The 22,760-nt window shown below is 53.2% G+C and overlaps 1 protein-coding gene across 1 annotated transcript; it reads left to right on the top strand.

Annotated features, from left to right (window-relative positions):
- The first annotated feature begins 5,157 nt into the window (after positions 1 to 5,157).
- Positions 5,158 to 13,637, top strand: VSIG8 (V-set and immunoglobulin domain containing 8). Its single transcript, XM_036843244.1, has 7 exons — positions 5,158 to 5,360; positions 9,350 to 9,525; positions 10,080 to 10,281; positions 10,407 to 10,628; positions 11,373 to 11,492; positions 11,828 to 12,005; positions 12,943 to 13,637. Exons 1-7 carry the CDS (start codon positions 5,312 to 5,314, stop codon positions 13,223 to 13,225), a joined length of 1,230 nt encoding a protein of 409 aa, XP_036699139.1. The 5' UTR covers positions 5,158 to 5,311; the 3' UTR covers positions 13,226 to 13,637.
- The last annotated feature ends 9,123 nt before the right edge of the window (positions 13,638 to 22,760 follow it).

The raw sequence follows: 22,760 nt of genomic DNA, 5'->3' as shown, positions 1-22,760 counted from the left end.
CAAAGGTCAAAGTCCCATTGGACACGTGGATTAATCCATCACAAGGTCCTTCTCTCCACACCCAAACACACACGGTTCAGGATGATCAATCTTAGTTGCCTAGTCTATCCTGAGGGTCTGGCTCTGACCCCATTGAGCACTCCGGAGGTCCCAGAGGTTCAGTTCCCAAGGATCTTCCCTCCTCAGTCCAAAAATACCCATCAACTATCTATCCTGACTTCACTCTCTTCTCTGCCATGTCTGGCAGGGCCCTGGTTTATTTCTCAAGGACTGAGATACTCTTCCGGCCACCTCTCTCCACTCTCAGTCCTGCCCGACACATCCTTAGTTATCCTTCAGATCGCCGTTTAAAGGTCATTTCCACCAGGCCAGGGGGTCTTGCCAGATATCACCATAGCTCAGCAGCCTGTGATGAGGGGTTGGTGCCCCTTCCCTTGTCTGTCTCCCCCTCCAGACTGGGCGCTCTAGAAGATAGAGTTTTGTTAACCACTGCTGCCCCAGGGCCTAGCACAAGGCCCCGCTGGTTTGTTGAATGAATGAAGGATATGGTTGATCTCAGCCAGGTGCAATATCTTTTATCTTCAGGGTCTCTTAATTCTTCTTCAGGTTTGTCATCAGGGATTCGCATACTCTTTAAAAGCAAATTCTTCTTTCCTCCACTGTTCCCTTGATAACAGTTCAGTTTATAACATTTAATCAGCCGCCCTTTGCTAAGATGCTTTGCTGATAAAGTAGGTTAGGCCACTCCTTTTAGGGATGGGGACCATTTCAGGGCTGTTTGCTCCTATGAGTCTGGGTCAGCTCCAGGATATCATCACCCGCTGGGAGAGAGCTGGGCATATCCAGGCTCCCTCCTAGGATTCCCCTTCTTCTGAAGTGGACCAGCAGGAATCGCTGAGGCTTGGGAAGCCTGAGCCAAGACCCGGGGAATCCCTGTGTCTCACGTGTCAGAAGCTCTTGTCCACTAGCCTTGATCTAGGCCTCAGTCCTTAAACCCCAATCCCATTCCTGAAACTGAACCCCACACGTGGATCTTGTCCTTCTCTCTACAACTAACTGTAACCCTTCCTCGTCTCAACGTAATTGCTCCCATCACACCACCTGTACCACCTCTAAGCTCCACCACTCTTTTCGTCCAAGCCAGGGCCTCACCTGGGGGTCCTCCAACCCCAAACCTTCACTGAGAGCTGGGGGAAGGGCAGCAGCTGCTGGGGCTCCCTGACTTCTCTGTGACTGTGTGTGCCCTGTGCCTCTGTCCGTCCTCTCTAAGCATGGCATTGTCTATCCCATGGCCCTCCTGCTCCCAGACCATTTCCTCTGAGGTTTTCTCTACATGGCCACTCCAAGGGCTGCTTCTCACTCCATGGATGTTGCAGGGGTGAGCCTGGGTCTACAGGGGGACTTGGGAGAGGGGCTCAGGAGCCTGCTGACTCTATGTGTGAGGGCTTAGAAAGGGTCAAGCTGCAGACCCGGGGCCCTGGAGGGGAGATGGGGAGCTTGAACCTGAGCCTGGGAGGCCTGGGGAGAGGGGTTGGGGGTAGGTCCAGGCAGGTGAGGGGAGAGCTTACAGGCGTTGTGCAGAGTTGCTGTGAAGGGCACTTTGGAGGAAGAGTAGATGGGCCACATCCTTGGCCTGTCCCTCCCCGCGATGTTCTGGGGTTGGGCTGTACCTCCTCTCAGAAGCAATCTCTGGGCTTCTCTGGGTCCTTGTCTCACCTCTTCCCTCTGCTTCTGTACCTCTGTTCACTCCTTTCCAAGCTTCTGTCTTTGTGTTTCTCCTTCTGCCTTAGAACAGAAGCAAATACAACCCAATCTGGGGGGGGGTATGCAGAAAAGAGAGGCCATTCTGCCCCCGGGGAGCTATGGATTACTCAGGGAAAAGCAAGGGGCTCTTTTGGAAATTGGTGTGCTGGGACCCTGACTGTAGCCTGGGCCCTCTGCCTCCTGTCTCTCTCTCAGCCTCTGGTTGGGCCATTTGGATGGCACATGTGTTTCTCTGCTCCTTTTCTAACCACTGCCTCTCCCAATCTCTTTCTCCCTCGGGGCACAGAGGGAATCCCAGTAGTCTCCGAGATCTGTCCAGACCTTTATGGGACCTGAAAAGGAAGTGGATGGGGCAATGGGATGTTTGGGGCTGAGACTGGTGGGGAAGAAGAGAGGGAGGAGTTGGGGGAGGTGGCCTCCCAGGAATGGGCCCTCTTCCTCTGCTGAGGGTGAAGCCCACAGAGAAATGTGAGCTGTGGGCTGGTCCCAGGGGAGGGGCCATGGGCTGGACTTGTGCTATGAAAACTGAGCTGATGCCCCAGTGCCCTCACTCCAACACTGCCCCCTCAAAACCCTTGCAGGGCTCAGGGCACAGGGCAGGAATGCTGACAGTTTCTTTAATGGGCCCCAGATTGCAGGGAGGTGGCAATTAGACCTAGGTGGGTCAAAGGAGAGCAACAATGTGCCCTGCCTTTTGAGGCTTTGAGGGGCCCCTGTATGGAGCCCTCAAAATTGGCTGTTCTTCCGAGAGCATCTAGGCCCTCAGTCTTCCCCAACTCCCGTCTCCTAGACTCCAAAACCAGAACTCCCCTCCTCCCTAGTAAAACTGCCTCTGATGGACCCCATCTTCCAGTTCAATTTGGTGTCAGAGCCCCACTCATTGCTGTACGTTCCTGCATCCCCTCCCCAAATGCCCTTCTGGGAGCTTGACTAGGTGGTGAGCTTAGGTCGTGGAGCAGAATTTCAGAGGTTACATTTGTTGTGGGATTCAGTTGCTTCGTACCCCTGAGATGGGCTCATGTGTATCTGGAACTCTTGCCAAAATCTTGGGACCCCAATCAACATGTGCCATTGGTATTCTCCCAGAGCAAAGGGATGAAAATTCTAACCAAACTTAGATTTAGTGAATGGAGGCTAAGGTCTTTCTATATCATAAATAAAACCTAATTTTTGATCCCCATGAATCCTCTGTCTATATAACTTTAAGCCAAGTTCTAACCCTAACCACAGCCTATTCTAACTCAAATCCCAAACTAAAGTCTAACACAGTTATAAATCCAATCCTAAATCAATCTCCGCAGCCTTCAGTTTAGCTCTAACTGTATTCCCAGGCAAAGCTCTAAACGAAGCTAAAACACTATTCCTTATCGTAACATGAATCCCAGCCATAAACCCTAGCCTCAGTTCTAGCTGTTGTTCTAGGCTTAATCTCAGTGTTAACTTTCATCCCAACTTCAAATCTGACCTCAACCTCATTCATCATTCCACCTAACTAACCCCAACCTTAATCCCAGCTCCAGCCTTCACTCCAACTCTAACATCAGCTAAAATCCAGAACCCAGTTAAACTACAGCCTTATACTTCAGTCTAATGGAACCACGAACTTACTCCTCTCTTTTCAGACTCCCTCTTCCTGGTCCCACCTGTTCACCCCTCCACCCATCACTGACTTTCCCCATGGGTGGGTCTGGTAACCCATAGGGTCACCATGCCCTTTTCTTGGTCCACTCTGGATTGAGAGTCGGGACGCCTGCATACCCCCCACTCAGGCCCCAGCAGCATCACCTGTGCTGAATCCTCATGTTTCTCCAGGCCTCTGTTTCCCCGTCTGTGAAGTGGGGATAATGATCCCTGCTCTCCAGAGTGCGCAGGACAACCCCATAATCCTCAAAATAAATAAGGAAATAAGGCTATTCATTGTGTACATTTTGTGGGTCCCAGAGCGCCCTGTTATCGTTGGGAGTGCAGCTGGGGGGCTGCAATGCAGAGACGCACGGAGTCCTTGTGCTTCCTTATTGTTCTGTCTTATTTTTTCCCAGGGGGTGGGCCCTGGCAGCATCCTGAGTCCCATAACTCTCTCCAAAACTCTTCCCCCCTACCCTTTTTGCGCATCTGTCAGCGACGGGGGCAGGCCCTTGATTCCTTTGAGAGGGCTAAGCTGTTGAACAAGGCAACTCATGACCAGACCCTTACCATTGTTGATGGGGCAGTCCTGGAATCCAGGGGAGGCCCAAGGCCTGTTCTGGGACCCCCTGGACCAATAAGCAAGGGCTGGCCCTCCATCTTCTCCCTCTGCCCAGCAGGACATCCCCACCCCAGCTCCAACCTGCCCAGAACTGTGATGGCTTAGTCACCTGATGCCTGTCCCGGTTATGAGGTCCTTGGTTTCCCTTCCTGTGCGTAGAAGCCAGGGCACCAAGCGATCCCTGAAAGAGGGGCACGTAGAGGGGCTTGACGCTCTTCAACAAAGATGCACAGACACATCCTGGTGAGAGGGTATACAGGCACTCGGGCACACCCTTTCCCGGCCCTCCTGGCGCTATTCTCCCTAGCAGCCCCTCAACCACCTGCCCACTCACCTCGCCCACTCCACACACCCTGGTCCCTCTCCTCTCAGGCCTCACTGAACTGGTTGTAGATCTGTGTGGGAGGTGGGGGTCTGGATCCCCTGTAACACCCCCAGCTCCCAGGGATCCCCTGCACCTGGGGGTGACCTCACGCTCTGGTATGGGTGGAGGGCACAGCTCCAGAGGGGGCAGCCAGGGGAAGACCCTGTTCCCCTACACACCCCTTCCCTCCTTCTTTCAGCTCAGGAGGCCTGGCTCCCTTTGAAGTCCTGGGGCCCTTTCATCTGCCAGGACCTCCCCTCCAGCCCCAGTGACCCCTTCCCTGGTGCCCTTTCCCACAGACTTTGACCTGGGTGGGAGGGGGTCTGTAGGGTCAGGGATAGGAGGAGGGGACCGCAATTTGGAATGCTGGAGCCTGCGCTGGGCGGGCGTGTCAGACACCAGTGCCCTGGGGTCAGTGTGAGCCCTTCAAGGCCTGACCACCCTTCCATCCCCAGCCTGGTCTCCTTCCTCTTCTCCATTTCCCCTGGGGAAGGAGGCAGTAAATGTGTGGTGAGGGGAGCTCCGTGGACACTGTAAAATTGGGCAACTGTTGTCACCCCGAGGCTGGGGCCGGGAGGAAGTGGAAGTTTAACAGATGTCTAATTACATGTCCCGTTGGCCGTCCTGCACCACTCTCAGCATAGGGAAGAGCTTGGGGAAGGGCTGGGTAATTCCCGGGTAAGCCACTGTGTCACCCTGCTAATTAGGGCTCCTGGGACTCCTCCCCAAGGTGGGGACCAGGCCCCCTCCCTCTCATAGTAATAACTTTGGCTGCTCCCCAGCCGGGCCCTCACTGCACCTTCCTGCCACTCCGGGCAGCATCTGGGCCCTCAGCTCCCCCTCCGTCTACCGGTCCCTACGTACCCAACACCGCTGGCCCCATAGCCACCGGCCCCAGGGATCCCAGCCCAGGCGGAGGAAACGCTGAGCCTAGAGACATGAGAGTCGGAGGAGCATTCCACCTTCTGCTCGTGTGCCTGAGCCCAGGTATGGGGCTGGGGAGGGGCAGGGGTGCCTGCATGACGCCGGATGGGCAGGAAAAGGGCAGCGAAGGGCTCACAGAGGAACCTGGAAGGTGGGCTGAGATGCCCTGGCAGGATGCCGCTCACCCTCGCCCTGCTGCTACCGGGGTTTGGATGTTGCCAAGGGGGCCTCTCCCCAGGAGAGCCCTGCACCTGAAGGTTTGGGGCACGTGTTCTTGGATGGTTCTTCATCGTGTCTGTGAACGTGTGGGGCTCATACATGTATGCACATGTTGCGCGTGGGAGCATAGGGCTCGCCCTGAGTTACTGGGGGATCTGGGGGTGGGGTAGGAAGGGCAGGTGAGCAGCAAAGCTGGTTGGGGGCTGAGAAAGAGCCTGGGAAAGATCTCCTTTCCATTGGCCTCTGTCCTTCCAGCAGGAGGGCCTCTCCCCCAACCCTGCTTGCCTCGAGAGGGCAGAGCCTCAGGCTGGTGGAGTGTGAGTGGGCCAGGGACAGCCGGGGCCTGAGACCTCTGCTCGGGGCCCCTGTGCTGTGAGCGTGCCAGGGTAGCACCCACCCCGTCTAGGATAAGCCTGGGAGGGTGGGGAGGGTAACTCCCAGAGCCCGCTCCCTGGGGCACGTCTGCAAGGCAGGGCTCAGGACTGGACATCACGGCTGCCTGCCTGGGATGGGGCAAGTCCCAGCAAGGGCCCATCTGTGTGGGCATTGCTGCAAATGGCTCTGAGACCCTCCTGGGGGTCTGGGTTCAGGCTAAGGGGGCCTGGGGGAGGAGCTCAGGAAGGGGGGCTGCATTTTCAGCCTTGGTGTGAGAGTGTGACTATGTGTGAATGACTGCATTTCTAGCAGGATGCCTGCAACACCCTCTCTGTCTGGCAAGAGCTGGCCCGGCAGAGCTCACTCAGGAGCTGTGCTGTGGGGACCTGGGACATCTCTGTGTATAGTGTCTTGATGTCATAATGCACCAATACCCTCTGTGGGAGCCACTTTTTCTCCCCTCCCTTTTCTTCCCCTCCCTCATCTGCAGAGGGAGGGTTAGGAGCTCTGGAAGAAGCTGAAAAATTCACAAAGGACTTACAAGCTTAGAGTAGACACGACTATTGAGGTGTCTGCCCTCTTCCCTGGCGAGTCTGTTGTGATTTCCTTCCCTCCCTCCAAGTCTCTGCGCCCACCTCTCTCTCCCACTCTGGTCTTCTTCCCTCCCTCCAGCCTCTCTCTTCTCTCACATTCCCTGGAAGTACTTCCTCAGTGCCACAGCAAGAGGAATGAAGGTGAGACACCAGGGGCGACTTCCCCAGGAGAGCGAGGGGTGCAGAAAAGCTGGAACCCTTGGCAGAAGGTTGAGAAAGCTTTTAGGGAGACGGAAAGGCTAGGGTGAGGCTCCCTGGCCTGGGACAAGGGCAGACACTCTGCCTAGTGCAGGGTGGAGGCACTCTCTTGCAGCTTGTCCTTCCTTCTCAAGTCCCCTTCCTGGAATGCTTACCCTCCTTTCCGGCTGGCTCCCAGGGCATGGAGACCATTCTCTTGTTGTGGGTTACTTTCGGCAGTCCTTCCCCAGGGTGGGGCCTCTGCTCTCTGCTGAGTTCTGACTCATTCCTGGTTTGCTTTGTGACAGCCCAGGACCTGGCAGATGGCATCAGGATCCTTATCTCAGGAGTGGGCTGGTGTTAGCTTGGCCTGGCGCTTTAGGAGGCATCACCAGGTCCCGTTAGAGCCCCAGCAGCTAACCTGCCTGCTCTGGATTACCCTGGAGCCTAGGGGGTTAGGACATGGCTGACGACCCAGCCAGGATTCCGAGGGGCAGGTTCAGTGATGCCTGAGTTGTTAGGGGTGTTGAAAGGGTGCCTGCTGGCTCTGTAGAACCGGACTAAGCTTCTGCAGGTATGTTTGGTCTTGCATGAATACACATGCGGGGCTCTAAGTGTGCACAGCGGGTGTGTCTTCTGGATTAATACGCACTTGTGTTTGTGTGTAGATGTGTGTCTGTATGGATCCGACAGTGTGTGTGTGTGAGAAGGTGGGACTGCCTAGGTAGGTATCTGCATTTTGAAGGCTTATAAGAGTTTGTCTATGTGTTGATCTCTTTGGCTGTGACAGTGTGCAGTTGTGTGTGTGAGATGCTCTCTAAGTGTGAAGGTGGTCCCAGAAGAGAGCCAGAGAAGGGCAGAGCAGGATGAGTTGCTGAGACCAAGGGCTAGGGCTCCAAAGGACTTGCTGACTCTCACAGGAGGAGACTGAGCCAGGCTGGGGGAGGAGCCGGCAGAGGGAGGATTGCAGGAGGCTGGGAGGTGGCATGCTGCCAGCCCAGCCAGGGTTGGGGCCCTGGGCACACCTCCACCTTCATATTCCTCTCTAGGTCCAACCGGTTGGGGCTAGCACTTGCCTGGGGCTTCAGGTTAGGGAGGGAGAGATCAGTCCTGAGCTTCCAGATCCTGGCTCCTCATCTCAGGCTGACTCAGTGGGGCTGAGGCTGGCAGTAGTGGGAGAGGCCTCAACTGGAGCGAGCACGTGGAGGTGACCACACAATCACACAAGGGGAAGGACGCAAAGCGCACACAATGCCACACGCCTTCACACGAGGCTCACCTGTCCTACAGATGCGTGTGGCCATGGTCCCAGCACCGTCGTTCACTATCACACACAGACCCAGCTAGGCTCGCGGTCACAGTCACGCGCAGGCACGCACTATCACTCAGAGCACTTACACAACCAGGCATTCACTGTCACACGGGCACACAGCCGCAGACATGCGCTGTCATACACAGACACACAGAGACATACGCATTCTTCTGCTCCTTGGGCTGGAAAGGGACTCCAGGGGCCACGGTGTCCATCCTCCTGCCTCTAGACACGACCACCTCACTTGGTCCAGACAGAGGTGGCTTTTTCTTTTTTATAAATTTATTTATTTATTTTTGGCTGCGTTGGGTCTTTGTTGCTGCTTGCGGGCTTTTTCTAGTTGCGGTGAGCAGGGGTTACTCTTCGTTGTGGTGTGCGGGCTTCTCATTGCAGTGGCCTCTCCTGCTGCAGAGCACGAGCTCTAGGCATGCGGGCTTCAGTAGTTGTGGCACACGGGCTCAGTAGTTGTGGCTCACGAGCTCCAGAGTGCAGGCTCAGCAGTTGTGGCGCACGGGCTTAGTTGCTCCGCGGCATGTGGGATCCTCCCAGATCAGGGCTCGAACCCGTGTCCCCTGCATTGGCAGGCGGACTCCCAACCACTGCGCCATCAGGGAAGCCCCAGAGGTGGCTTTTAACCAACGAGTCTCTTCCATCAGAGCATTTAACAACTCTATGTGCTCCATGTGCCTGTACACACACACACACACACACACTCACACACGCACACACATGCGCTGTCATGTAAATATATAAGCAGACACTCTACCTGGTCATATGCATGAATCTCCCTACAGTACACATAAGCGGCCACAAACACTCGTAAACATACAATGTACATATGTGTATACACCCATACATGGATACGCAATCATGCAAACATACAAGCATTCTTTTTTTTTTTTTTAAGATTCTTTTGATGTGGACTGGTTTTAAAGTCTTTATTGAATTTGTTACAATATCACTCTGTTTTATGTTTTGGTTCCTTGGCCGCGAGGCATGTGGGACCTCAGCTCCCCGACCAGGGATCAAACCCACACCCCATGCATTGAAAGGCGAAGTCTTAACCACTGGACCACCAGGGAAGTCCCCCATACAAGCATTCTTAACAGCTATATATATATATATATACAAACTGTATAGATGCAACCCTACACGATCATAGACTACAGACATGCTTACACAAGTCTGCATAGACATGCGTCTATCAATTCACGCACACACCTATGCACACGCTCAGAGCAGCCCCTCCTCCTTGTGGAACCCCCACTGAGCCCTGGCTTGCCACTGACAGGAATGGTGGAGGGAGGGGGGCTGAAGCTGACCACCCAAGCCCTGGTCCTGCTCCCCTTACCCCATCTGCCCTGCCTGTGTCCTAGCACTGCTGCCCGCTGTGCGGATCAATGGGGATAACCAGGAAATCCTGAACGTGGCGGAAGGTGACAGTATCAAACTGGGCTGCCCCTACATCCTGGACCCTGAGGACTATGGTCCTAATGGGCTGGGCATCGAGTGGATGCAGGTCAACCCAGAACCCTCACGTCAGGAGAATGTGGTAGGTGCTGGGCACCGGATTCCCCTTACTCTACACTTCATGGTATCTACCTGTTGGGCAGCCAGCACCCTGAGGGGAAAAGCCGGGCAGATAAGAAAACCAAGGCCTTGAACTTCCCCCAAGACTTCTCAGAGAATGAGGGAACAGGGAGGAGCTCTGTAATCACCACTCAAGTCAGCCAGTCAGTCAACTTCCTCCCACCCCACTCCAAAGGGAAGACGAGGCACTGTCCTGGCCCAGACGATATACTTCCAGCTCTGATCGTCTTTGATTTTGAGTACCAGCCAGCTTCTCTGTGTGCCAGCAGCTTTATACACCTCATCCCATTTAATCCTCACATGCCCCTGGAAGGTAGACGTTAGGCAGATAGTGGTTGATCTCATCTGATCTCACACATTCTGTTGAAAGTCAGTGGATCAGGCATCAGGGTTCCCATTTTTTCAGCTGAGAAAGCTGAGTCTCAGAAAAGTTCAGTGAATTGCCCAAGACAGCCAATCCACAAGGCCTTCCTTGGCTCTGCCTGTCTCACCATCTCTGTTTTCTTCTCTTCACAGTTCCTTAGTTACCAGAACAAGAGGGTCAACCACGCCGGCCTCCCCAGTCTGCAGCAGAGGGTCCGCTTTGCAGCCCCAGATCCCAGCCAGTACGATGCCTCCATCAACCTCTTGAACCTGCAGCTATCCGACACAGCAACCTATGAGTGCCGGGTGAAGAAGACCACCGTGGCCACCCGGACGGTCATCATCACTGTCCAAGGTAGGACCAGACTCCTCTGAGCTCCTCTTCCCCAGACTTCAGAGCCAAGGGCGGCTTGGCCACCCTGAGCCTGGCTCTGCCTCTTGGCTGGACCCTGGCTCACAACTGCCCCCCCTTCCCTGCAGCACGGCCTGCGATGCCCAAGTGCTGGTCTGAGGGCCACATGTCATACGGCAACAACGTGGTACTGAAGTGCTCTGTCATTGGGGGCAGCCTGCCTCTCACCTACAAGTGGGACAAGATCAGTGGGTACACCCGCCCCTACCGTGCCAGCTCCTATCAGTCCCAGGGCAGCTTCCATTCTGAGGCCTCCTACGACGAATCCTTCTACATCTCCATAAGTCAAGGTGAGGGGACCCGGGGAGAGGGGAAGATTGGGACGCTGGGTCCCGCTGGGGCTTCCCTGGTTCATCAGTGGCACCAAGTCAAACATAAAACCCCTGTGGGAGACCCCTCCTCTGAGCCTGTTCCAGAAGCTGCTATTGAGGGAAGAGGAGGCAAAAGGGGAGAGTCAGTTGAAAGCAGTATGGTTAATTTGGAAAGAGAATGGTCTGGGATAGAGCTGGGCTTGAATCCTGGCTGGACCACGACTGGCTACAAGACTCAGGCAAGTGGCTTAACCTCTCTGTTTCATTCTACAGTATATGAGAAGGGAATGATAATGTCTATCTTCCAGGGGCGTGTAAGGATTAAATGGATGAGGTGTATAAAGCTTCTGGCACAGGCAGAAGCTGCCTAGTACTCACAATCAAAGACTATCAGAGCTGGAAGAGACCTTAGACTTCCTCTGGTGTAACCCTGCCCTCGCTGTACAAATGAGGAGACCAAGGCTCAGGGAGGGGACATATTCCCCTAAGGTCACCGAGTGAATTCACAGTTTCTCTCCTGTTGCTGGAAAAGGGCCCCTTCCTTGCCTCTCTGTTTCAGCAGGGGGAAGGTGACTCACCTGGAGAGTGGGGTGGACCTGTGTGTGTGCATACACCCTTCCCTCTTTCCATGCCCCACCCTGCAGTGGTCTAGGCTGGGGTGAAGCTCTCAGAGACCAGGCCCCTCGGCCTCACCACAGCCCTCTGATGCTCCTTCAATTTCAGGCCTGAACCATGGTGAGCTGGTGTTGATAAGCATCTCCGCCAAGGATGATGGGCTGTATCAGTGCACAGTGACCAACAATGTAGGCTACAGCGTATGTGTGGTGGAGGTAAAGGTCTCAGGTGGGTGCAGGGACAGTGGCCCTGGGGGCCCTGTGGCTGGGAGGGTTGGACTGGAGGAACTTGTGCTGTATTTTGGAGCCTCAGCTGGCTCTGCCTTCCCACTGCCATCAGCGCATAGCTCTGCCAGGGGCAGCTGGGAAGCCCTGGGAGAAACATGCAAACATGAGGGGTTAACTTGCATCTCCCCATATAGTCCTCCCTGTGTGTCCTGGGGCCCTGAGATCCCCTGGGTCCCCCATCCTCTTTCCCAGAGACACCCTGCCCCTGCAACTCCTGGTTAGCCAGCCATCTGCCAGGCTGCAGAAAGCCTGACTAATCTTTATTTCTCTCCCCAGCATCCTGGCACATAGGAATAATCATTGGCGCAGTGCTGGGCTCTTTACTCATGCTGGGCTGTCTGACGTTGGGCATCTGGGGGCTCGTCTGGGGCTGCCGCAGGGGGCCCCGCGGTGCCTTCTGCTACAGTGGCAAGGTCCGCAGAAAGGCCTGCTGTGACTTGCCTAATGATATCAGGTAAAATCTGATGCATGCTGCTGTGCGGCAGGGGGCTGGCGCCCTGCCCCTTCTCACCCCTGCCTGCCACCGGCTGGCTGGGACCCCCACCCCAACCCTGCCTGCCATCACCATGGAGTGCTGGGACCCCAGCATGTTGACCGGCCACTCGTCGTATGGCTTTTCTCTCTCCGCCTTCCCGTGTCCAGTCTTCACTTCTGCTTCCCTGCCCTCCATCTCCCTCCCATCTTTGCACCTGTCTGTCTGTCTTGTCTAGACTGTAAGCTCCTGCAGGGCAGGGCCTGTACTTATTTTCTCACTTTTCCCCTGTATTGCACCAGTGAGAACTCTTGGACATGCTTACTTAAGAAGAGTTAATTAATATAAATAATAGCGCTAATAACTTATATTAGAAACAAACTAGAGATAAAAATAGAACAAGACTAGCAGTGCTAATGATTGCAATGCCCTGGGTATGGAGGAAAAGAGGGAGAAGATTAAGAGGCAGGTGAGGAGAAGAGAGAGAGAGAGAGAGAGAGAGAGAGAGAGAGAGAGAGACAGAGGGCAAGGTCAAGGTTAGTTAAGGAAAGGACAGGGAAAGCAGCTCCTTCTGGATCTCCAAGGTGCCCTCTCTATCCGAGCCGGTGGTCTTGCGAAAAGATCAGAAGGGCAGTGGAGGGCGCCTAGATGGGGCTGCCTGCCTACCGTGGGCTGTCCGGACACGTGTGGATAAGCCTTGTCTGGAGGGTGGGGATGGTGCCCCCGGGAGTGCTGCGGGGTCACTGGCCCAGGAAGAGGCAGAGAAAAGAGTAGGTCGAGGCTGAGGTTGACAGGCGAGGGGAGGCGGAGGGAGGCGCGGGAGAGGAGAGGTTGCCAAGAGCCCCCGGCTCTGCCCAGGCCGTACCCACGCCGCGCCGCGGAGGAGCCCGCTCACCCGCGCGCCTGTTGTTTTCCACAGAGAGGACGACGTGGCGCCCGGGTGCAAGGCCAAGGGGCGCGGCAGCAGCGTTACCCAGATCCTGGGGTACCCGATGCAGAAGGTCAGGCGCTCTCTGCGCCTCAAGTACGCTCCTCCTCACTGCGAAGGCACCGAGGACTCGGCCCTGGCGTCCAGCGCCGCCGCCGCCGCTCTGGACTGCGAAGCGGACCGGTCCCCGGTCTACGTCAAGGTCAAGAGTGCAGAGCCAGCCGACTGCGCCGCCGAGGGGCCGCTGCCGTGCAAGGACAGCCTCCTGGTGTGAGCGCGCGGCACCGGGCTCCTGCCCGGCCAGGAGGAGGGTGCGGGCTCTCTGCCTGCAGCTGGGGACGCGCTCGGGCCGGCGCCGACCTCGCCTGCCCGGGGCCGCCCGGCCGCAGGGGGCCTGGAAGAGTTTCCCTCGGGAACTGAGTTGGGCGGCTGCGCCTCCTCCCCTAAAGTGGGAGGGGGCGGGGGAGGGAAGAGAGGCCGTCTCGGCCCTCTCCGCATCCCCGGGGCCACGAGGCTCGGGCAGAGGGAGGGAGGAGGAAGTGTCCGAGAGCGCTGGAGGCCGGAGGCCAGGCGTTCCCAGCCAAGGGAGCCCCGGGGGCCGGGTGGGTGGGGGTCTGGACTGAATCGTGCGTGTGAGGTCTGAGCTCCGAGGCGGCAGTGTTAGCACAATAAAGAAAATGTAAGACTCGAGACTGAGGTGACTGGTTCCACGGAGGGTTGGGCATGGGGTCAGGGTGGTGGGCCCTGCTCAGGGATGGGGGGAGGGGCGTTGCTCCCTGTCGTCCCGCATCATTTCTGCACCATTTCCCCCCTCCCCCTCCTTAGATCGGGAACAGTTAGAGCTGGAAGGGGCTGTCTAATCCTATCCCTTCCCTATGCAGATGGGGAAACTGAGACTCCTCAGGCTTGATTTTAAATCCAGAATCCCACTTTTCTCTTTTATTCCAGAAATCAAAAGAAAGGAAACAAGGTAACGGCAAGGATGACCTCTCTGAATATTCCCTGACCATTCTCAGCATCCTCCTTCCTTCTCTCCTTACCTACCAAATCTTGACTTCCTTATCTCTCCCAGATGTATGCCATTCTTCTCAAAAAACCAGGAAGGGTTTCAGAGTCATACTCTGGGGGTAGAAAGACCAAATTCATCTAATCTAGTCCCTTTTTTAATGGAAGGGGGATTGACATTTATTGGGCACCCTCTGAATGCCAGGTGCTTTCCCATATTTTGTCTAATTTAATCCTTATTTTAATCCTATGAGGTGCAGTATCCATTATAGATGAAGAAACTGAGGCTCAGAGGATTTAGTTATCTTAACCAAGGCCACAAAGGTAATAACAGGTTTTGATCCGGGCATGTTTGACTCTAGGACATCAGACTTTTTCTCTGACATTTGAATTCCTTCTACTGCATTCCTGACAAAAGATATTTTCTTGACAAAAGACCTCTTCTTGAATACCTGCAGTGGCAACTCACTACCTCCCAAAGCAGTCCATTTGGCCTCTGACGGTCAGAGATATATCCATATTTCTCCTATTCAACCCAATTTTGGACCCCACATAGTTTTTATCCCTTGGTCCAAGTTCTACTCTTAGGGAGCCCTAAGCATCACATTTCCAATTCAGCTGCCTCTAGTGGACCAAGTGGCTGTACTCCATACAGGATGACTGCAACAGGCACACAAATGGACCTATGCCTAGTCTAGGGGTTGAGGGTCTTCTGAAGAGCATAGTACTTGAAGGTCACTCTGTTCTACCTGCCTCTGCCCAGCCACCTGCCTGTTGAGAGCCCAGGCACTTCCTTTTCTTTTTGCCTCTTCTTCTCTTGAGGAGAAGCTGGGCTTCCTAATTCTTTCTGCTTCTACCCTGTGGCCATGTGAAGTGTGGGGTATGGATGGACCTCAGAGTCTGTTGACAGAGGAAGCCCTGAAACCCTGCTTGGTTGTACATAACTAGGAAACCCTTCTGGTTGGCTTGGGTATTTGCAAAAGGGTGATGGCATCTCTGGTTCTGCCTTGATAGAGCTTGGGAAGAGAAAGTAGAGATGATGGTGGGACAGAGGGAGCCAGGAACAAATGTCTTGGAGTGAGGGTGGGGAGGTGGGGATTACTGAGGATGGATGGGGATACAGCGGGTAAGGGGATTAAGCAGTGAGGGGAACAGAACTGCAGGAACCACCCATCCCCTCATTTATTTGGAAACATTTATGAGCACCTATAGGATGATTTGTTCATAAATAGAGAGTTAGAGCTTCAGCAGGGTGCTGGGCCTGGCACACTTTTGCCCTAAGGCAGGGGATTGAATAGGGTGACTTGGGGAAGGCTCTCCCAGTCTGAGGAGCCTCCAGCTCAGCTTCCTGCAAGGAGGTGAGGGACAGAGGCAGTCAGCTGTACAGGTTATGTTGAATGACATCATCTTCCCCATTCTAGCAACCAGGGAGCTGGGCTCAGACTTAGCCTTCCTTTGAAGGGTGAGAACAGCGAGGCTCTGGCAAGAAAAGCTCATTAAAGTGCAGTAAGAGATTTTAGAGAGACTCTGCAAACAACTTTTGGCAGGGTGACTCGACAGGGAAGCCAGGGAAGTTCCCAAATCCCTAAATGAATTATCACTGCACTCATCACCTCTGGGTGAGGAGGGAGGGAAGTTTCTGCTTCTAAGGTTTTGCTTCAGGGACACCTTGACCTTTTTTCATTTCTCCTGCATGAAACGTTGTCAGTGTTAGAGGAGAACATTTCTGGTGGTAAATGTTTACCAGTGCCTTTGGGAGCGAGGTTGAGGGTATAGGGGGCTGGGAAGCCCTGATGTGTATCATGTGCTATTTCCCTGAAGAAAATTCTCCGATCGTGGCTGCTTTCAGGCTACCAGTGTGATGTCCTGGCGTGGAGTCGTGAGAAATGTGCAGTATCACACCATCCCTGCTGAAGTAAATAACCTCAAGAACTGAGACAATCATGAACTATAGAAACTAATTAGGAAGGGATGAATTTTGACTACTTATCTCCTGTGTCTCAGTAGAATTCACTTAATTGTAAATTGATATAGTTTAAATTTTAATAATGGCTGTATTTAATGATTGGCTTGCAAAACTTAGGCAGACCACGTCCCCAGGCAGGCAGAAGGCTGTGTACACAAATGTTGCTTCAAGAGAGGGAATCTTGGGGCTTCCCTAGTGGCGCAGTGGTTAAGAATCCGCCTACCAATGCAGGGGACACGGGTTCGAGCCCTGGTCAGGGATCCCACATGCCGTGGAGCAACTAAGCCCGTACGCCACAATTACTGAGCCTGCGCTCTAGAGCCCACGAGCCACAACTACTGAGACCAAATGCCACAACTACTGAAGCCCGCACGCCTAGAGCCCGTGCTCCGCAACGAGAGAAGCCACTGCAATGAGAAGCCAGCACACTGCAACAAAGAGTAGCCCCCGCTCACTGCAACTAGAGAAAGCCTACGCGCAGCAGCGAAGACCCAACGCAGCCAAAAATAAATAAATAAATAGAGAGGGAATCTTAAGTTCAGTCTTGATTTTTCTCGTTTTTCCAGAGAGACACAGACAGCACCAAGTCAGTTGTCTTCATCCCACTTCCTAGTTCTGCCTTTTTGTGTCCCAGCCTTGTGGAAACTGAATTCTAGTTCCTCTGGTTGATGAAAACTTATTCAGATAATTTATATGTCCTTGGTAACCATCAGAAACCTAACTTGGTATCCACAGAATTTCCGTGAATGGGTCTCCCAGGGCATCCAACCCTGGAAAGTCTACTCAAGGGACATTCTGCATCCTTCCTGACTCAGTTCCTTCTCTAATCCTCTTGCTTAGGTTTTAGGAAGTAATTCTCTAGTCATCGTCTCTTAAACCCGAAATTCTCAACAGCATGACTGTATAGAATTCCAGTGATTTTTCTTCTGTGTTCCTAGCAGAATAACTATGCTTGCTGCCCTGTTACATTTCAGTGACTCTAGGCCCAGTCACACTGTGTGACTCTGGGGAGGGATTAATGTTTTTTTTTTTTTTTTTTCCATGCTTCGCTGGAAACAAAGGAGTTTTGAGAATTAATTACCCAATCACAACTTAGGCAGCAACCTGTCTGGAGGTTTAGCCCTGTCTCCTCTGCTCCAAGGGAGCCTCAGGTGAGTCTCTGGAGTTTACACTCTTTGTCTATCCAGCCCACCTGGAGGAATCATTTCATTTATTCCTGGTGTATGGAAACAAAATTGTTTCCACTCAGTTCCTTGCAGTTAGATCAGGAAAAACATGGCAAAGGGAAAGAGTGTTGAGAGATGTGGAACTGTACAGGCGGGGAGATGGTGACTGCTTTGGAGAATCTGGAAAAGCATGGGCATGGTCTTTGTGCCTGCCAGTGAGGAGAGGGCAAGATAGTCTTCTGCCACTCCTCTGTGGCCATTGCCCTCAGCAGCCTTCCCAGGTGTATTTTATTTGATTTATTTTTTTAAATTTAAATTTTTTTATTAATTTATTTTTTCCGGTTATGTTTTAGAAGGACAGCAGGATGGGACACTGTTAAGGAGGAGACTGAAGTCCTTGACAAAGGCAAGACATTGAGCAGAGGAGGATGGGGTGAAGCTGTCGAGCTCATTTTTATAGTGGCTGAGTTTGAGGTGATGGTGGGCCCATGCTGGGTGTCTTGGGGAGAAAAGAAGGAAAAGAGGGAGGAAGAAAACTTGTACTAAATATTTGTGATTTAGTCATGCCCACATGTGCAAAGGAAAAGTCCTCCATTTTGGATTCAGACAAACCTAGATTCCTCGTTATTATTAAGCTCCCAAAGCCTTAATTTCTTCATCTTTAAAATGGAATAGTAATAGGGCTATTTTGTGTGACGTGCTTATTACAGAGCCTGGTATATAGTAGGGGCTCTGCAAATGGTTGATCCCAAGCCCCTAGTCTTCAATGTAATTTCATCTCCCAGAGGAGGGCAGGCCTGGAGGCAGAGATCTAACCACACAGGGGTGGGGGGGTGGAGGCTGAGGCAGTGGGAGGTCCAAGGCAGGGAGGGAGTGAGGAGAATGAAGCCTTGGGATTGAATTTGGAGATGGCTCACCATCTGGGGGATGAGTCAAGCAGCCCAGGAAGCAGCAACTAGAAAAGTAGGAGAACCAGGCCTTGCCTCTGAAACCTGGGAGCCACGTGCATGTGTTAATACTGATGACAATCCTCCTTAGTAATAGTGATACTAATAATAACAGGAAGCACCTGAAACACAAGCTCGGCAGGGTCCGGAGCCAGGCCTGAGGATGAGCTGCGAGAATTCTCAAGGTCACCTCCTTGGACCAGGGTGTGCCCTCTGTGCCCTTTCCCATCTATCTGCCTGCTTGCAGTTCCTGGGGCTCAGGCCACATCCACTGCCCACTGGGCCCAGTGCCCACTGCAGCACCCCGTGGAGCACTGACCTGAGAGCCCCTCCAGCAGGGTCTCCACACAGCTCTCCCAAAGCTGAGGAGAGACCCTCCCAGCTGAGGGCACAGAGATTTTCTTCAACGTTTTTGGGAGAATCAGTTCCACCTTGGAACTGAGCTCCTTCAGTGATGACAGGCCCCACTTGCTGCCTATCAGGCCCCACAGACACCCGTGGTCAGGGCACCCCCCCCTTCTTCTGCCTGGATGCCACCTGCAGCCTGTGGCGCCTCCCCTTCCTGCCCTGACTCGCTTGAACTTGCTCACCTCCTTGGCTCTGCAGGTGCTGGAATTCAATGCAGCTCCCAACCTCGACTCCAGACCCAGCCGCCAGCGGGACTCAGCCCTTTGGTCAAGGCTGTTTTCCTTGCCTGTAACTCTCTCTCTCTCTCCCCCTCTCACATCCTCTTTCTCACCCAGCATCCGTTCTTCAGAAAGGTGGCCTGGCCATATCCTGTTTTATGATTGCAGTCTCTACCCTGCTCCCAGATAAGGGGAAGTGGTGTTTACTTTGCTATCTTTGCCCTGTCCTGGGAATGTCCTGTCATCCTCTTATATCCATCAGACTAGGCTTCCACTGAGGGCAGGGCTGTGTCACCTCTTTTCTCAATCTACTCCCTTCAAGAGTTCAGAATCTCTTCATGAGCTGACCTTCCCTTAACTTAGTGTGATGGATACAGATTGGACTAAATACTCCTCTCCTAACTTAGGGTGGCAATAGCCAATGCCCGTAATGACTTCAGTGGCACATGATGGACAAAGCCACACATATCCCCCCAGATCCTTCTCAAATGTACATGTGAAAACTGCCCTCCCTGAAAGGGCCTGGCAGCCAATGAGCAGAGTCATGCAGGACCTGGGAAAGCTCCCACTGACGCTCCAGGCCTCCCTGGACTGGGGCAAGTGGGCATGCCAGGCATGGCTCTACTGAGCAGGTCAAGGTGCCCCTGTTCCTTTGGCTAACAGGCTCCTTAGGAAGCTCTTTCCTGTACAGCATGCAGGCTTTCCATTCGGTATATTAAGGATTTGTGGAAATACTATCTTCTGATTACTGCCATTAAAAAACTGAGCAACAGGTTCTCGGGCAGGAGCCTAATCTGCTATGATAACATGGTTCCTGTGGGGAAATCGGATTCCTTCCTTTCGATACCCATCAGCCTTTCCAGGAATGGAGCACTCAGTCGGAAAAAGTGAGGGATGAGGATGGGAATCATCTCCTACCTGGCCCCCCACCTTTCTCTCTATCCATCCATCTAAAATCGATATGCCCAAGGACCTCTGTTTAGTCCTGAATGGCTGAGGTTTTTCCTTCAATTACATGGCTTGGCCCTGTACTTGTGCTCCTGAGTATATAAAGTTATATAGTTATACCACACCCTAGGTTGTCTCTAGTTGTTGACTACATTGTACCCTCAAAGCTGCCTGTCCATTTATCTCTATATCAAATCTGAACGTAGGGCCAGTATATGCTTGAGCTCATTGTTTGAAATTTAAATGTTAATAAAAAAAATAGTATACCCCCCAGTAAATAAATAAATAAATAAAATTGATATGCCTACAAACCCCGAATTTATGCACCCGGGCCAGGCCTCTCTCCCACATTGCACACTCCCTTACCTGCTTTGATGTGTAACAGAAACCTCAAACTCAGCATGCCCCAAACTCTGCCCCTCGTCTTCCCCAAAGCTACTGCCCCCATCTGCCTTGCCCACTGCAGTTGATGACCACTCTGTCCTTCCTTAATACCTTTCTTTCTCTCACCACTCTCCCCACAACATCCAATCTGTCAGGAAGTCCTGTTGGCTATACCTTCCGTAGATCCAGAATCTGACCGTCGTCTCCTCCGCCACTGTCACCTGCCGCCTCCCAGCCACCATCATCTCTTGCATGGGTTACGGCAGCAGTGTCTCAACGCATCTCCCTGTTTCCTCCCTTGTTCATCTACACTTTGTCTCAACGGAGAAGCCAGGGTGATATAGAATCTCCCAACCGGAGACTTTTGGCTTCCTCACTGAGGGGATGTCTGAACCATGGTCACTCGTCTTCCACCTGTATGTCCCCAACTTCTGCATCAACCACTTAGTTCACAAGTATGTTTGGTGATGCATTTACTGCGTGTCTGTGGTAGGACTGGAGTATTAAACCTGATCCTTCCAGGAGCTCCCAGCCTCCCTAGGGAGACCATTAATCCATTTGGAAAAATTAAAGAGCGATGCGCATTATTGTTGATTCAGCTTCATGCAAGGCTGGGAGAGGTGATGCTATGAGATCCCTTGAGGGAAGTCTTCTGGGAGGAGGAGTGCCCAGGGCTGGGCTTTGAAAATCTGATTGGAGAACAAGGTGGATAAAGAGTATATTTTAGGCTGAGAGGTAGGGGAAGAGCCTGCAAAAAGGGGCAAAGTGCATGAGCTTGTTAGGCTCAGGGACAGACAAAATCTGGGCCTGTCTGGAATGGAGGGTGTGAGATGGGGCTGCGAATTGCTGAGTCATCTCCATCTTAAGGCCTCCCAGGGTGGGGTTGGGGGAGAGGGGAGGGGAGGTGTGTGTGTCAGCTGGTATGCTCCCCACTAAGGGGTAGGGGTGAGTGTGAAGGGAGGTGTGTCCTCCTCCACGCTCCAGTCTGAGGGCCCTTATTTCTTTCACTGAAAGTGACCATGAAGCCTCATGTGTCCGGCACTCCAACTTCCTCTCCATCTTCCCCAGACTTACCTGACCCTCCTCTTCTCTTTAGCATAAGGGACTCAGATGACTCAGTCCTCCAGGAATGAGGCTGTGCTCTGATGGCAGCACTTAAGCTATGTTGGTCCCCGAGGAAAAGAGGGAACTTGGTGGTGGGATGTTTGAGTGTCCCTCAAACCGGGTGCTTGGACTGTCTCACAGGAGGCTGTGTGTCAGCGGAGAGGATCTTCACTGCGGTCAGTGATGGCTAGATGACCACAGCTTCAAGGGATGGGACACAGCAGACCACTAGTACCCTCCTCTGCTGGCCTGAGAACACCGCCACCCCAAGGCCCTGATTCATGCTGCCTCTGCCTCTCAGCCCTGCCCTCCCCTCCCCTAGGTACCCATTGGCCCTTTGGAAGAATGAGGAACATTCCCAGTCCAGAGCACTGAGTAGCCAGATGGTCTCTGCTTTAGTGCTACTCCAGCTCTGTGGCTGAGAACCCCCTGCTGGCAGGCACTGGTTTCCATCCCAGGAAGCTGCACCCTCCTTACCCAGGATCCCCCTTGCTCATTAAACTCTGGCCATGGGGACCTTCCTTCAGACGTTCGTATATGCCAAGGTCTTTCCAGGAGGGCTTCCCAGCACTCTCATCCTCAGCGTAGCAGGCCTCCCTACTTTGCTTTACTAACTACTGTCCCTGCTAGTCTCAGCGGGAACATCCCTCCTCAGAGGCGCCATTGGGGTTGCCCTGCACCAGCTATATTCTGCTCCCTCATTATTCTTGCTCACAATTTTCAGTTCTTTTCCTCTCTAGAGCTTAGCACAATTTTAATTAAATAGTTGTGTGTATTTGTTTCATGTTGCTCTCTCCAACTAGATGGCAAGCTTCCTGGGTGCAGAGCCCCATCTGCCCTACTCACAGCTGTATTCCCTGTGTCTCTGGCCACGGTAGCTGTCTGCAAGAGACACGCTGAGTGATGAACGCTGGAGATGCACGGCTCAGTCCTGCAGGGAATCAGGGGCTGCTGTCCCCCATTTGATTCCAGAACAGTTTGATTCTGGGCTGCAGTGTGAGCTGGGGGTTTGCTCTTCATCATGGGGCGGCAGGGGGGAGGGTCTCAGGTTCAGGAGGTGGATGGGAATCGTGATAGAAAAAAGTCCAGGGAGAGGGGTCCCCATATTCAGGCCTGCCCTTAACTTTTGTAGTGATAAATCAGGCTAACAAACTGTTACATAAAACATGTCCTGTCCTCCTCCTTTGACACATATACCTTCAAAATGGCCTGGAAGTCTAGATTTGGATTCAGAAATTTTGGACTATTGGAGTTTCATACCAGAACTTGGTAGCATAGGAGGAACTGGCCCTTTGCCCCAGAGCCAAGGCCAGCTCAATCTTTTGTTGAGAGTTTTAATCTTCAGTGAGTAGCATGGGAACAGAAAACAGAACAGATTTATCCCACAGTGGCCCCTAAGGAAGGGGCCTGAGGCCTGCATTCCCCAAGGCCACCTGGCTTTGTTCTTTCCAAGGCCTGGTTGGTCAGGGTTTTCTTTGGTTCTCTAAGTGCTATAGACTGAATGTTTATGTTCCCCAAAATTCATATGCTGAAACCTAATTCCCAGTGTGATGGTATTTGGAGGTGAGATCTTTGGGAGGTGATTAGGTCCTGAGGATGGAGTCCTCAGGAATAGAATTAGTGCCCCTAAAAACAGACCCCAGAGAGCTCCCTTGCCCCTTCT

This window comes from Balaenoptera musculus, chromosome 1, assembly GCF_009873245.2.
Source record: "Balaenoptera musculus isolate JJ_BM4_2016_0621 chromosome 1, mBalMus1.pri.v3, whole genome shotgun sequence".
NCBI lineage: Eukaryota > Metazoa > Chordata > Mammalia > Artiodactyla > Balaenopteridae > Balaenoptera > Balaenoptera musculus.
This window is presented reverse-complemented; position numbering and strand designations above follow the sequence as displayed.